General features: G+C 49.0%; 1 protein-coding gene across 1 annotated transcript in view; it reads right to left on the reverse strand.

Moving 5' to 3' along the window:
• The window catches only part of igsf3 (immunoglobulin superfamily, member 3), an 86,638-nt gene that overhangs the window by 55,170 nt on the left and 14,769 nt on the right, over positions 1 to 16,699 (reverse strand). Inside the window, exon 2 of the mRNA XM_076014600.1 lies at positions 4,236 to 4,616. Within this exon, the coding sequence (XP_075870715.1) occupies positions 4,236 to 4,616 (381 nt within the window). The remainder of the gene's footprint in view (positions 1 to 4,235; positions 4,617 to 16,699) is intronic.

Below are 16,699 nucleotides of genomic sequence, written 5' to 3' on the forward strand. Positions count from 1 at the left end.
ACAGCGGGGAGATGAAAAGACAGAGATGGGTCATTTTAAGAGAGATGACTGGCTTTTTTTTTCCTTTTTTTTCAAAGGCAGAACCGCTCTGAGCAAATCGCAATATCAACCCGAGTCTCAAGAGGGAATTGGAATGTTTTAGATTACGCCGTTTACTCTCATTGGAGACATAAACACACACAAAACGATTTAATGTTGTCTGTGGTCTGTGGAGGGATGTCATGACAACGCTGCCTCCTCAAAATGTGTAGAAAATGACACAAGAGTGAGGTGAATAGAGTGAGATTAATGTTTTTGTTTTGTCCTCACCGATCCACGAGTAAAATCATCTGCCCTGACCCTGCCTGTCCATTTTCATTCTGCAGCTCGGGAGATGTGTGCCGTCTGGAAAATTCTGTAAACTGATGAAAACTGTTGACCCATGAGACGCAACCAAAACGGTTTAGCTGCGGGCCATAAACTGCTAACTACAAAAAACACTAGTAAGGGCCAAGTGTGCGAGTTTTAGGAGCACTTAGCGCTCAGAAAGAACATCGCAAACAGCAATAATGCGGAAAAACAAATTTTGTCTGAACTTTTCTCGCCAAAACAAGCTCTGATGATTCGGGTTAAAAACCACAAAAAAAAAACAGATCAAAACCACACTCTAAACTACCCAAATAAAATACTAATGGCGTTGGTGGACAACGCGGAATGCTCGGAGCGAATGTATTTTGATCAGACAAAGTTTTTGCATCACAGATGGTAAGACCCACTTTCGGTCTGTTCAATCACATAAGAGAAAAAGCATCTTGCGGATCCCAGCAGAAGCCGGGATGATCTCTTGCTGGCAATCGACAGCAGCGAAAGGCTTCTGCTTTGCGTGTGACAGACAACACAAAAGCTGGAAAAACACAGAGTCACAATATCGCCAAGGACGCCGTCCAGGTGCGCTGCGCTATTGTTCTCCTCTCGAGGTTTCGGCTATTATGTTTCATATAAAAAAAACAAAACCCTTGTGTGCTCTTGGTGCAGGGAGGCGACAGCGGATGGAAAACTAGTTTGTGGGCAATTCTGAAAGGAAGATTTCAGCCAGAAATTGATGTGCACCTATTTGACTGGTAGACCGCGCAGCTGCGTCCACATCAACTATTGTGAGTATGGGGCAGCTGGTAGTGACGATCACCATGAACCTGAATGCCGTCTAGGATGTGACAGTAGCGATCCAGGCTAAAAACATGATGTTAATGCCGCCCTGTTAATGCCGCCCTAAGTCCTGAATTTCTGTCTGGAACACTTGAATAACATATGACCAGTACATTTTTTTCTGTTTTCTTTCTTTTTCCTTTATTACAAATGAGTAACACCTTACTAAATCACACCACACGTATACAAACTGAGGCCCGGACGTCCTGACTGCCCCGCCACCCCGCGTCCACTCTGCCCATATATCAGCTGTAGCGCTCCCCTGGCTGTGCTTGTCCTTTAACATCACTCCTAGAAAAAACATTCTCAAAGGAAGAAGGTTTTCTCTCCTATTTTTTTTCATAGAGGACAAGAGCAAATTAGGGAAAGAGGCCAGGGCTGATATATGGAGACAGACAGATGACAAAGTGGGTGACAGAGGGAAGGAGAAAGGAGCGGGGGAGGGGAAGAAGGACAAGGTATTGTTTGTCCGAGAGGGTCGGCGGAGGGCTGCAGCTGCCGGGGTGCGACGAGGGGCTGGAGACGGAGAAGACCCTGCTGCGTGCCCCCCCGAAAGTGGGTTAAGAGGTTAAAGACACAGGAAGGCTCCGATAACAAAGTCCCCCAACACCTCTGCTCACACTGCTGCTGCAGCAGCAACGATCTCGCCCTCTCTACCGCACACACACACATTCCTATAAATACAGTGCGCTATCAGCGGCAACGTTTCAGAGTGACCCGGCCCTGAACCCTGGCCCACATACGAACCGTCTCACTCGCGCTGGAAAACACTCCCCCGCACTTGTTGATAATCTGGGGGAGGAGGGGAAGGAAAGGAAAAGCAAAACAGATGGTACAAAACCGTGACAGGCACTTGTGTTTGCGCGGTGCCCGGACTGAAGAAATCCAGTCCTCATGTGAACTCGGAGACAAAGTGACGCTTGAAAAACGTTCGCACTTGGCGGAAGGTCACCCGCGCCGAGGACGGAGGTGGAAAAGTTGCGTAGTGGATTCGGGACAGAGCCACGACAGCTGCGTCCCGTCGGCCCCGAAGGTCCGTGTAGGAAAGAAGGAGCGGGGTAGGGGAAGACGGTGGCGAGGTCGGGACGAGAAGATGAAGCAGAAAAAAAAAAAAATGGTTCCTCTGTGGCTGCGACACAAGCTCGGGGCCAAGAGAAGAACAAAGTGGATGTGAGAACGAGGTACAAGGGCTTGTGTGGGTGTTTGAGAGAGACAGAAGGAGGAGCGCTTTGTTTTCCCCGGTCAGAAGAAATTGGACCGAGTTCAACACTGGAGAGTCGCTTCCTCTTGTATCTCCTCCAGAGAGTTCACGGATCACGGCCGGCTCTTGGAAACGCCCTACTTACTGTGTTCGTTCTTGCTATTTTTAACGTCGATGAATCGGCATTTCATAGATAACGACAAAACAGCCGCGATGAAGTTCAACGTACATCTCCAGACAAGGCAGGAGCCCCGCAGGTGTAATTGACCAGCATGTAGAATCAGTTACCAGTGAGTAGAAACACCAGTCGTTAATGATATCGCTCTGTTATTCTCTATACACATTAGGGCAGCGCCGTAAAGAAACGCCGTCATCGCAGTGCTTCAGATTAGCTCCTCAACTTCGACTTTTCATTTTGCCGCTTGTCAAAAAGCGATTGTTCGCACTGATCAGGGCAGACAAGCGAAGAAAGGATAATTTTAGACCCACCAGAAGACACAATCAGAGCGAGCGCGCACGTCGACGCCGATCGGGATACCACCCCTCGCGCTCAGAAGGATTTGATTTTTTTTTTTTTTTTTACAAATGAGCCGAAGCTGTCACGTTTAGACTTTTTATTCCTATTATTTGTGTCAGAGCCAAACATATCTCTGGAAAGACTGAAGTAGTGAGAGCAGCAGGGAGAGAGAGAGAGAGAGAGAGAGAAAAAAAAAAACACTCTTCAGGGTGGAGAGTAGAGCACAGAACTGATCTTGTTGAAAGCCAAGTCAGCCTGCTGGCTTGTATGTGATTTATCTGCGACTGCGGGCTTTCATGATTGGCCTGATTGGCCAGTTCAACATCGCAGCCCTTTGACTGTGTGTCACTGCTGAGGCGCAGCTGTTCTGCTGCGATTTCAGGTCCCGAAATCAAGCGGATCTGTTGTGGAAAGCGCCAATCTGCGGCAGTTGGAATCCTGCCGGAAAAATCGGCACCCGCCGAGCAGAAATACACGACACCTCTGAGGCGACTGCGGCGCACCAGATTAGCGTTCAAGGACTTGACAATACTTTGTTGTTAAAAGAAGAGCCAAGAGCAGCACTGGGAGCATTTTTTTTCCACCCTGGCTCTGGGAAGCGCTTGATTCTGATTGGCTCTAATGGACAAGCAAAACATTTGTCCGGTCAACTCTGAGGTTTTCTCTGAAGGCGCCTCCTCCCTTCAAGACCAGACATGAAATACACACTGGACATATGTGAAGCATATCGTCCAGCATGTCAGGTTAATATTGTTCCTTAAATGTTCCCAAGTAACTGCAACTAAAACGCTAAACCACTTACAAACAGATTCAATTAGGAGAATAATGGCAACATGAGTGAACCGACCTCCTTGTAATGGCTGAAACCCGACTATTTAATTCGATTCGACATGACGGGGCATTTATTTTTATGATTTTCTTTCAATGACCAACTACCTGCTAAGCATCCTCGGTAGGTTTCCAGTGCAGAGGAAGGAAATGTGCTTTATTCGGTTTGGCTGCAGCAGGACAAACCACAGCATGTGCTTCACTTTAAAGGTACAGTGTGTACAATTGGGCTTGATTTATGATTATTATATTGGTAAAAGCTTAACATTCTGCCAATAAATACATGAATGAAAATGTATACTTGCAGTACAATAAAAGTAATTTGGTTTTCCTCCCCTTGGTTCTTGCATACGTAGAGCAAAAACGGGTCTTGCTTCTAGTTAGCTTCCATCTTGTGCCGCCATTTTTTGAGGAAGCTTCCTCAAAACTTTTACACACTGGACTTTTAAAGTGCATTTGCCTCCTTGTGCGTGTTGGCTGGACTGGCGAAACAGGAAAACTCACCGGTGAGGTTGGTGCGCGCGCTGTAGGACCCCAGGTAGTGGCCGTCCGTGTTGGGCGTGTAGCACTCAAACAGGCCCTGGTCCTTGGCCAGCACTTTGGTGATGTGCAGCATGGCCGAGTCCCGGTTCAGCCTCTCCACGGAGATCTCGTTGTTGTTCACCCGCTGAGCGTACAGGGCGTAGGCGTAGTTGGGCTGCGCCGTGCTCACGATGCGGATCTCGCGGTCCGGCACCGACGGCAAGTACATGGACCACTCGAAGTCCTGCTCCACGCCCTCCTTGTAGCCCGACACATTGCACCAGATGGTCACGTGGGAGCCCTCGGTCCTGATCAGGGGTCCGCCTTGCACCGTCACCACCCTCTGGGCCACGGCGACGCCGGCTGAAAACAGGTGTGGGGAGGGGAGACAGAGGGAAAGTGAGAACACCGGTTACAAAACTGAGGTTTAAATATTTAGCGTTGGCAGAGTTTGTGCACCTTGTATCTCAGAGGGAATGCGGGAAACAAGGTGACATGTGCAGCTGAGCATTCAGCCGAGCGCTCGGCTGAAGGTGAGGCGTGTGCGTACGCACACTCAGCCAAACACACGCGCGCACGCACACACACATACGCGCACGCCGCTTTCAAGGGCCGCTAACTGCTTCAAACATTCGCGGCGGCTTTTGCCAAAAAAGCCGAGATATGATCGCCGCTCGCCATCTCTACACGCGCGCACTCTTGGCCACTCCAGACGAGAAGTGCGGCTGCACCAGAGCGCGGCGAGCGGCGGCCAAATGGGAGCCGAGGCGATCAGTGAGCGTAAGCTGGCAAAAAAAAAAAAAAAAAAAGTTAGCGGGGAGCGTAGCGCTTGCCAGGATGTGGATGTACGGATGGACGGATAATCGTGTTGGTTGAACAGCTGAATTCTTTTTATCACACCTGAACAAAGTGCTCACAAAAAAAAAAAAAAAAAAAAAAAAAAAAAAAACACGATATCAGAGCGACTGAGCGATTACGGCTGTGACAATGCGACAGCTGTAGATGTCTAGGGCTCCAGTTTGCGGCTCAGGCTCTGGCTGTTAGCTCAATTAGCACGGCTCGTGGCACTCTGCTGACTTGGGTCGACTCGGATCGCGACCTTGGTGCTCACGGGCCCAACAAGGAGCCGAGGCAGAAAACATAAGCTAGAGGAAAAGCAATTCTGATTAGGACTCTTGATCTTTGGGATGGTAGCTGGTGGGGAGGAGGTTTGTGTTATACAGTTTTGTTTTACGGGACATGGCTAGCTAGCTGGTTAGCATGAAAACAATGCGTCTTGGACACGGCCTCCACGCGGCTATTTCTTCACTTTCTCTCACGTCCATTTTTGGAACCTTTCAAACGCCAATATCTGAACAAAGAGCATCTCTGTGATGAATAAATAATAACTATTTATTGTCCTGTAGTCTGTTTTAGAACAATAGATGGAAGCGGTTCACCGAGCCGTGAGGAGTGTGGCGGCGCGTCGAGGAGGAGCGAAAAAGCTGACTTTAGCGACGAGCGCCCGCCGAACGCTCTCGCTGTTCTTTGTGATACTTTTGTTGCCTATATTTAGGCGGCGGTGACGTGCGAGTCGTGCCTTCAATCCATCGCGTGCTCGCACAAATCGGAACAGAACTCGAAACGGAGCTCTCGCCGGAGACGACGGAGCTCTTCCACGCAACCCCAACCCCCACCCCAAATCCGGACAGGGCGACAACTTTGCCGTTTCCCGTCCACACATGCGAGCTGAGTTTGCAGCTGTGTTTGTGTGCGCACACTCCAGTGTGAGTGTGAGTGTGTGTGGGAGTGAGAGAGAGACAGTGAGAGTCTTTAAGATGCCGTGTCTGTGGGCACAATCGGCGGCATTAATAATTCACGACAACGGCTTTTTAACTTCGAACATCCTCTCATAGCCACTTCCGCTTATTACAACGCTCACACGGTCCCTTTTGTTGTAATCCATATTAGAAAATTCCCCCCCTGCAAACTATATGCATGGGGAACCGCACAATGTGCGCTACTGTGTGTGCACTTCGCCTGTGTCTTCCCAGTCCAGTCCATCCTGACAGCGAGCTCTATCGTGCACACACTTAAGATTAGCTCATTTCGTGCTACAGTACATTCACACAAAAGGTGAATCCAGCTCCGGCACATGAGGGAACACACGACATTCACACGGAAACACAAACACAATGAAATGAGAATAAAATGTTGAGCGAGTGAGTAACAGGTGAAAGTGGAGGAGGCCGTGTCGAGTGGCTAAAAAAAATTCGGATCATCGCAGCGGTCGTTGTGTAATAAACAGCTGTGGGTGATAATAAAGTCACTAACAGTCCCTCAGAACGGCAAATTGCCATCGGGGGGGAAAGAAAATAGAAGAAGCGGGGCAGGACATATCCAAGGGCGGGGTTTATTTAACAAGCCAGTTTTGTGGCGTTTCATTTCTGATGGGACAAACGATTCCTGTGAGCGTTGGACGTGAGCCGCTTGGATTTCCAATCGGCGGGATGTTGGTTTCAACCCGCCGTCACCCTGAATGCAGGAGATTGGAACAGCTTGGCGCACCGTTCACAGCACCCAGTGTGACGCAGCGTGGTAAAAGCCAGAAATGCTGTGCGGGGTCACGTAGTTTGATGTATTCGTGTCAGCGTGGAAAGCTGTGAAAAGAAGTCTGGCTCCGGGTCCCTCAGGGACCGTTTTTTTTCTCTCTTCCTCTGGGGGTTTATTTTAGAAAACACAATGTTTTTCTTCTGCTAAAAATTTCTCGAATGCCTTATTGAATTACCTGAAAGGTCTCAAATACTGAGGTGATTTATTAATGTTTACTGAAAACTGTTAGTAAAGAAGATCAATGGATGAGAATCTTGACACTCTTGGCCTCCGGGCCACTGAAAGCAGCTCATAGAGACAAAATATTCATTGTTATTTTGTTGCTGCTTTCTGTCCGACGTTCTCGCCAGCTCCTGAAATCAGGCGAGTGATTTCCCTCTTTCATCGAGCTATTTAGCTCCATAGCAATTTGGCTACAACAGAATAGAAAGTCAGTGGGGGAACCGTCTCCCTCCTGAGTGACTAGGACTGCAAAAATGAGCTTCTGTTAAAACAGCAACATTAAGAGGAAGTTAATCAGAGAGAAAATTATCTGGTGGGTGGGTGGGGGGGTGGGGGTGGGGAGAATTATTTCTCGCGCCACCCCGTCAGTTAGCCCTGTCCTGACGCTCATCCCAAAAATCTCCGCTGTCACCGCCTGTCAAATGAGATATCGGCTGTTCCCACCGGTTGGCCTCACAGCGCCGTGCTACACCTTCATTATTAGCCCTGTCATCTCGCCGCGCTCCATTTTTAAACACACCTCCTCCTTCCTTGAGTTTTCTGGTTTTTCTTCTCTTTTTTTTTGCCTTTTCCACGCAGCTTTGCCACCATCCCCTTCCCCTCCCCGTCTCCGCCCAGCCTGCACCGCTCCATCAGCCTTATCCTTTCGGCCTCGGCTCTCAGTAGTAGAGACATTTTAGCGGCTGCCGGCATCACCGCCAACAGTGTCTGGACTCTGGGGGGGGGGGGATTTATCTTGCTTGCACCACCTCTGCCACCCAGGGCAGCCGCCCCTCCATCACAAAATCTCCCCGCAGAGCGCCGGGGACTTTTGACGAGACTTAATTTTCCCAAATCATCTGCTTCACAAAAACGTCCTAATTTACTTCACCCACTTGCCTCTCCTAATTCTGCAATGTGTCTCTTTCACCCGGCTTACAGTTTATTAATTCAGTCCCCCTGAATAATTTAACGCGTCTTCTGATATTTTTTTTTTCTGAAACACAAATAATAATATTAGCCGTAACAAGAAACAAGCAAATTAGTTGGGAGTGTGATTTGCAGTGCTGCATGAACATAGAACTAAATAATTGAATAAATAAGCAGACCACTTAATATCCCCTAAAAACACTTTCTTTAGCGGCAAGAAGAAACACGACCTCCTCTTCAGACACAGGAAGTTGCTGCGGAGCCATTTGCAGCTTGCCGAGAATCTTGAGCAGCAGCTGTAGCTTAAACTGTTGAAACCTTTTCAACATAAACATGCTGCTGTGCCAAAGCAACCGCTTGGCTGTGTCTCAAAATCTCTTTTTAACCTTTTGCATTCATGTCCACAATGAATTAACGACTATATGGTTCAGAAAAGTCTGTTGGTGGCTATAAAATGCTATTAGTCCGTTCTCGTACATTTAAACCAATGTGATCGAAATTTTTAGAACTTTGGTTGATAGTTTAAAAAAAACAGTCTCTACTGTGGTCAATAAACCTCTGACAGCATGTAAAAGTTAATATTTAATGCCAGCGCAGCCCCACTGACCGGAGTCCAGAACACGACCTCACTGCTTCCCTTGACAACTTATTTTATGAAACCAAACTACATGACATATTTCTAAGAAATGCTTTCCCCCTCTGGCTTCTCTGCGCGTACTCTGTGATTTACAAAGTTTACTGGTCAATGATGGCTTTGCTTTTAGCCGAAGCACCTGATGGATGATCCAGACTTTAGCGGGATCGCAGAGACATAAAACAGGCCTGCAAGAAGAGCTACAGAATGCTGCAACAGAATATACAGTCCGGACGTGGTACACAGAGACCCCCCCCCCCCCATCCCCACCGGCCGAGCCTTGTTGTGGCTACTGTAATAACAGTTACAGGAAGCCTGTGCGGTGCGTGCTGTGGACCCAATCGGTAAGCCGAGCCGTGTCTCATTCTGAGCCATTAAACTGGGATGCAGCAGGTGTGAGGGCGAGACGGGCGATTAGTTCCAAATAAATTCACACACGTCTCCTGGGTGGTTCGGGCGATCGCGCCGCACGATTGCAGAGCGGGGCCGGAGCGCAGCCCCCCCCCCCCGTGCGGACTTTGTCCCACATCCAAACGGCGAATGCGTCACGCTCGCCGGTCCTGCTTTGCGTCGAGGGACGCCGTCGTGACAACAAGGACGACATTCAAATGAGTGTGGAGTTAAACTGGGCACGGCCGAGAGGAGGAGGTGAAATGCCTCGCTGACATTTGGGAGCCGGTGACAACATTTCCCAGGCGTCAGGACAGGACACGCACTGTAAAGTTTGAACCAAAACAAATAAGAGAGGGCGGGAAGGAGCGTCGCAGCCTGAAGACAGCGATACATAAAAGGTGCGAGGCCGTATTGTCTCTACTGACAAGCAATCTTTTGGCCGCCTGTTGCCAGGCAGCACATATCGAGGCCACTCGCTGCGGTTGCCGAGCCGGTTGGGTCCTCATTACCGACGAACCTCTCCGGGGTTTGAAGGTAATTGAGTCAAGACCACCTCCGCCAGGTGTGTACGTTCCACACCAGAGTGCGACTGCTGCTGTCCTCAGTTGTCCGAGCTCGCCGAGCCGCGAGGAGGGGAAAAAGAAATACATTGTTGTTTCGAAACTATCTCTCCCATCGATCCGAGAGTCCGATATCGCCGGATGGAAATGTCAAAGCTTAAAATCTCTGACCGCAGTTGTGTTTTATCATAAACTGAGATGATCGAATCTGATTGTAGCACTGGCGGGGGTTGATGTGCATTAGGTAGAAATCAGCCAGTCACGCTGACTCCGGCCTCGGTTTCCTGTTTGTTTGGCTCATCCGGCGACGCCACGTCTGCCCACATTTTGGTCGGATCGGGTCGGAGCTACGACGCCGCAATCGCCACCCATCTTGCGTTTCGGCCTCTCGTCTGCTGGAAACACATGACTCATGCGCATGAGCGAGAAAAGAAAAGTCCTCCCGCTGCGCTGGGTGCGCTCGCAGCTCGCCAGACTCCTGTCATCCTCCTGAAACAAGATGCCTCCTCAGTTGTGATTACCCCGGCTTCCTTTCCCTCCCGTCATCAATCCTTGGGCTTCGTCCTGCCCCTGCCCCCCCCCCCCCATCTCCCTCCTCCACATCCCGACTCCCTCCTCTGTATTTTCCCCTGTCTCTTCTCCCTGCCTCGCGGTTCTCTGCGTCCTTTCAGGCGGGATTTAAGCAGCTCTGTGGAACTTCAAAGTGCCCATCACTCTGCGGGCTGTTTAGAAAGGCTGACAATGACAAACCAAACCCCGCAGACCTTCCACCGATCGCCGCATTCCGCCAACCTTCAGCAGTAATCCCCCGAACCAACCCCTCTACCCACCCACCACTTCGCCTCCCCCTCTTCCTCACCTCTGGCTGCGCCGCTTCGATCGCCGGCCGCCCGTGTTTCGCAAACCGGGCGAGAGATTTTCTATTATTAATGCTTATTTCCATCTCCGCCACGGGTGTGTTGCTACACCCGACGCCTTCAGTCCCTCCACCATCCATCTACCGTGTCTCATCTCTCATCTTGGCTGAGGGTTGCTTTATTTTCTTCCATCCACTCAAGTTCGTTGACTGACCACAAGGAAACATGCGTCAGGCGCTGACGAAGGACCTCGGACCGGCTTCCCAAACTGACCTTGCTGAGAGTCAGGAAGGAAACGGAGGCTGAAGCGCACCCACCCACCCACCCACACACACACATAAATGCACGCACGCACACACACGCAGACACGCGCGCACACACAAACATGCAAAGCTGCAAAGAGGATTATGCTAAGTGGAGGAGGGGGGGTTAAACACTAATCCAATCATTTATGGCCAGTGTCTTATTCTCAGTGGAAACGGCGGAGAGGCCAGTAGCATTTGTGCCTACTCGTCACATCGTCACTCCTCCGTGTCACAGGATAATTATGCACCTGGAAAGGTGTGAAATAATAGCACCGCGGGGTGGAAGTAATATGACAAGTTTCGCGGCGCTGCGGAGACGTGTTAATTTGGAGATCGGAGCCGTGACATAGCTGGACTTCGCTCCTCTTCGGCTCCTACCGCATCCAGGAACAAACCTCAAGACGAGGGCGAGCAGAAAACGCACTTGCATACGGTGCCGGCACCTCATATTTCAAGTATTTCATTGCACCGAATTGGTATTTAATGCCACCATCAATCCTTCATTTAAGGCTGGATTATAAAAAGATAAGGCTGCGACTCACATTGCCTGTGGGTACCACAGAAGTACGGTACGTCTCTCCCGCGAAATAATCCTCATCCGTCAAATGTAAATAACGCTCAGGGGATGCTATCAAAAAAAAAAAAAATGTGCAGATGATCCTCAGCGAGCAGCCAAAGCAACAGAGGATGATGGAAGTCAAAGCACGCTGCTAACAGCGGCTCAAATTGTTTCCCAACCCCAATGTGATCCTGAAGTTTAAACCTTAAAGTCCTTCAAATAGCTGCGAGATAAAAAAGGAACCGAGCTCTAAAATCCTGAAATGACGTCGCTGGGAGGTTGGCAAGGAATATTTTTCAATTTGAGGAGCTCCGAGGCAGCAGGATGAATTTGTTTCAAGCTTCAGGGGGATGAAGGTTACCAGAGTTATGCCAGCAACAACAAGATACTGCAGCAGGTTGACCCAACTGCTGCACTGCAGAGCCTTTCTACAAGGCCTTTTTATTATCAGTGCCAACCTTTGCCAGTGAATATGAATGTCCTCGCCCCTAAACTTCATTCCTTTCCCTCCCAAACTTTCAGGGTGGAGCTCCGCGAGCATCGTTGCGCCAGCCTGTGAATTATTAACTAATTATGAACATGCAAGACATGAAATGGACTTGCTCCATGTCCCACGTCCCTGAGGGAGGTTTGGACTCGGCTAAGAACATCAGAAATCTTGTGATGAGCCACACTCCGAGGTTTACGAAGAGGAGAGGATCACATCGCGCAGAGGAAAAAAGGGGGAGCGCGAGGAAACTAAAGAGCCGACGACGGCTGCCCCGAGGGTGCGGAACACCAGCAAAAAGGCGTCGAACTAAGTGAATACACGATCGCATCCGCTAACTTATGCCTACGCTGTACGGTCTGCGCGACAGAAGGAAGTAAACGGCGGAGCAAGACAAGGCGCATAAGAGTATTTTCTTCATTGCACTTCTCAGCCAACCATACTCCAAAATCGCTAAGAGTCTTTCTCCCTCTAGGCCCCTGAAAGCGTTTGACCCTGTTAACATCATTACCGGAGAGAGCATGAGTGCAAGGCAGACAGAGAGATTCCACAATGAGGGGAAACTGGAGGTGGGGGGGGGGGGGATGAAAGCGGCATAAAAAAACAGAGAGGAACATTTTCATGCACGGGAAACGTTAGCATTTGGAGAGACGGGGATGAGCGCGCCGTTAGAGAGCGAGCGTCGACCTGCGCGTGCGACGGCGACGCCGCGGCACGCCGGGTGACAATTTCTCTTCTATTTTTCCCCCCGCACCCATCCCTCATCCCAATTTGACACAGGTTCATTTGTGCCTCTGCCGATGCAAGCGATAGCATAACAAACTCGCATTATCCTCGGCTGTTGGCTGGGTAAACTGTGCGCGGCACCCTCGTGTAAACCATGTAATGGAGTGACGAGGATCCCCAATCTTTCTCCCGCCGCAGCTTTTCTCTCGGATTCTTGGATCTCTTATGAGCTCCGGGCGCCATTAAAATATTGCAATTCAGGCCACATTCTCATGCCGCGCTCGCACACAGACACGCGCTTTGTCCTTCCCATGGCGATAATCATCATCTGAGTCAGAATGTCGGAAATGCCGGCGTGGCCGCGCTGTCATTAGCAACCTCTGACCCTCCAGCCAGCTTCGAAAAACCTTCTGACAACTCCCGTCCCCTGAAGACCTCCCAGGAGCAGCTGGGCGTGTGACGAAGGCTGCATCTTCGCCTTCAACGCAGTGAAAGATGACAACTCGAAGCGGGGGGGGGCGTTTCTCTTCAAGCGCTGTCAGCGGCAAAACAGGTGTGACACTCGTGGTGAGTGTCCGATGTTGAGAGGGGGAAGAAAAAAAAAGGCAGCCTGTTGGAAAGCCCAGCAGCCCTCTTTAACAGCTGACACAAAGCTGCAACAACTGCCCCTTGCATCCAGTCGTCTCTGATCTCGGAGAAGAACAAGAGAGCGCAGGAGCTGGTGGAGTGGGAGGATGAGGCGGTCATATCGTCTTTGCGTGGCTCGAGTAAAAAAAAACATCTACGCGGTTGTCGGCGGGACACTGGTAAGAATTACAAGATGAGGACAGTGTTGTTGCCGTCCCCGAAGCAGACTTTTCATCATACTTTCCAAGCAGGCGAAGTCAGAAACGGGAGGGGGAAAAAAAAAAAAAGAGTGGTTGCAGGTTCATGCAGGTTGAAGAGACGGTCAAGACTACCACCAGCTCTGGAAGGGGGCCCCAGAGAGCCGAGCGGTGCAAGTCTTAGCTCGGCTAAACCTACTTTTGAGAAATACTATTCAGCTCCTCGTCCACGACACGGCTTTCACGTCTGCGTTGACGGCAAAATACGAACGGTAACCTTGCCACAGATTCGCACGCAGACCCCCAGACGGGAAGAAAAGGATATTGTACGCGGGTCAACGTTAACGACATCTGCCTGCGAAGGATTATGCCGCGCTGCTTCTCGGCTTCCGACGGGATTCCTCCGTGTTTGCCTTGCATTTCAACAGCGCTAATAAGTCCTCAGGCAGCCAAGAAATGACTTTGTTGGTCTTGGAAGAAGCCAGGATGGTAATTATTATCTCCTGCTTCCCGTCATTTTATGCCACGCTCTTCTTACCGATGGCACACGTAGGCGTGACAGGAGCAGCGATTGGGATTTTCAAGCTCTGGTGTGTGGCCCGTGACCCTACACAAACCTCCTTTTTTTATGACGCTACTGCAGGTCTTGAGCTCTGCTCTGGAACACGTGCGCCGAGCCCCACCTGGGTCACGCCGTCCTCAGCTCTCACAGTTCTAGTTGTCAGAATTTATGGCTCCCTGGGCTGCAAACAGTCATGACCCTACCTGCACCGCAGCTCGTAACAGCTGGCCAGACCACGCCAGAAGCCTTGGATGGTTGTTGGGGGGGGTGAATTCATATTTCTGTGTCAGTCTGCAAGGGTGCAGTGTATTGCAAATAACGGCTGGTTTTTAGTCGGTTGCCTTGCGGGGATGTTTGATTTGTTTTTATATGCAAGCTGATTCATATTTTCTCCCATCAGTTTCTGCTGCTGGCGCCGTCTGTCGATAGTCATTCCTTCCATTTTTTCCAAGACTTTTATTTAGCATTCATCGCTAGGGTTAGCTGACGGTTTTGCCAGCTTTTCTAGTTTCTCCACTTCTGTTGACGTTTCACATCACTTCATAACGTTCCCAGGCCAGGGGGAAAATGACTGCCCCCAGGTGAAGTAAACATGCAACATTTTCCAACTTTCCGCAAAGATTTATGTGGCTTTTTGCAACAAAAATGCAAAATTTTTGCGGCAAAACTCCGGCGTCATCGGAAAAATGTGGCCCTCTGCATATTATACTGATTTCGAGTTGAATTATGGGATCGCGTAGTCACGTTTTTCTGGAGGGACTAGATAGTGTCAACAGCATGCGGGAGATCATTATCTCTACTCCTCTGCTCGAACAGCTGCCTCTCCATTCTTCCTCCTACACCCTCAGCTGCCTCTGCCTCTTCCTGTTTGACCACAATAGAAAATAGCTTTTCGAGTTTGATTGTTTCGTCCTGTGTGATCATCATTATGTAAAACACAATCAGCAAGCAAGGATCCTGCTCTGAGCCATTAACGTAACGATTCCATCAGAATAATTCCATTTGAAGGCTCCAATCAGCGATTCCAGACCCAAAAAACCCAAACAAACCCTTTTTATATCAGGTCACCGCTTATCTGGAGCTGCTTTATGGCTTCATCCCTCTACATTAAGTTGAGAGAAGGATTGGAACTTTCCCAGAGAAGGACTGCATTGTCATTAAGCGGAAATGCAGCCTGAACTCAGCCCTACACAAAGCACAAGGACATTCCCACAGTGGAAAATCACAATTTTTGCAACATTCCCACGTGCTGTTCATCGTGTTTAGGGAAGATATTTGCAAATGCTGAGGAGGAGGAGGAGAGAATAAAAAAGGCAAAAACGAATGCATTAAAAGTGTAGCATAGCATATAGGGGATAAAAAATAAGACAAAAACAACATGAAAGGACTTAATGGCATACCTTACTAGACACAAATGCAAGACTATGTTTCCAAGGTACCCAATGTCCTGGTCATAATGTTTGTAATCCATCAACCACAACTCATAAAATGATAATAAAAACAGGAAGGATATTGTGCCCTTTGTCATTTCCCTTAAATATCTATCTACTCATGAACTTAAATGAATGATGGATCACAGATTTCTAACGCACAATATTTCTCCAAACAACAACTAAACACATCAAGTGCAAGCAGCAGAGTATAAAAAAGGTTCCAGGGTTCTAATTTAGCCTTTTCTGTGCCCTAGATACAGTATAGTGTGTGACCCAGTCTAATAACTGCCCCAGTCTATCAGTCACTGTTAATCATTTACAGTGTGACAGAAGGATACTATGTCAAATGAATGGAAGGCGTGGCAAGGTCATTTGTAAAGCCTTGTTCAAGCGTTTGGGTAAGTCAAAAAGAAGTGGCTTTATCGTTAGCACTCTTATTTTGAAATCATTATTGAAGAAGATATTTCATATCTGACAAAAGTGTCACTGGTCAATAAAAAAAAGAGCAAGATAAAATTTTGAAAATGGCAGACGTGCACGCGCGCGCACATTCTCTCTTTCACACACACAGGTTTTCATTAAGAGCCATCCACTCTTTGCTCAAATCCATTAACTCTGTAGGACACCTGCTCCCCCTCATCCACCCAACCCCCCCAGCCCTAACCATCGCAGCCTTTTTTCAAACACCACACACATACACACACACACACACACATACTCCTGCCTGGAATATTTCACGCATAGATTATGCAAAAGAACTCATCATAACATCCTGTCATCAGCGGCAGTTACACTGCAGTCGCCTGAATGTTTGATTGTCTGACTGTTAATTGTTGTCTTAGAACGAGGGGCTATAAAAAACACTCAGATATCTTCCTTCATTATCCATCTTGTGCCCGCGCACAATTAAGCCTGCCAAGCTGCATCTGCTTTATGTACAGTGGTTAGTTTTTGTGTGACTGACAGCTTGCTATCAGTTCCCGCATTTCCGCATTACACTGTCGATTGGAAGGGAAACTAATTAACTATTAATTAGCCTACTTCAAACAGACTTATTTTGCCATTGTTAGTCTCTTTGCCTTTCAGGCAGCCAAAGACACGGGCTTTAGAAATTCATGCATTCATGCATAGGCAATCAACATAAACAGACACACATACACACACACACGTGCGCCTCTGGTTGCACGGTCGAAAAATACACGCACAAAAACATAAAGTGGCGCTGGTCTCGACCGTGGTGAAGGTTTGCGAAAGAAAACACATACAGGAGGCGGCACGGCTGACATTTATGGTGCACAGCCACCTCGAGTCAAGTTGTGCACGTGCCACTAAATGTGTATCAGCGACGGGCAAGTGGGGGGAACGGTCTCCATAGCGACAAGG

The sequence above is a fragment of the Nelusetta ayraudi genome, unplaced genomic scaffold (genome assembly GCF_046127955.1).
Source record: "Nelusetta ayraudi isolate G7.1 ecotype Tasmania unplaced genomic scaffold, CSIRO-AGI_Nayr_v1 ptg000169l, whole genome shotgun sequence".
In the NCBI taxonomy this organism is placed as follows: Eukaryota; Metazoa; Chordata; class Actinopteri; order Tetraodontiformes; family Monacanthidae; genus Nelusetta; species Nelusetta ayraudi.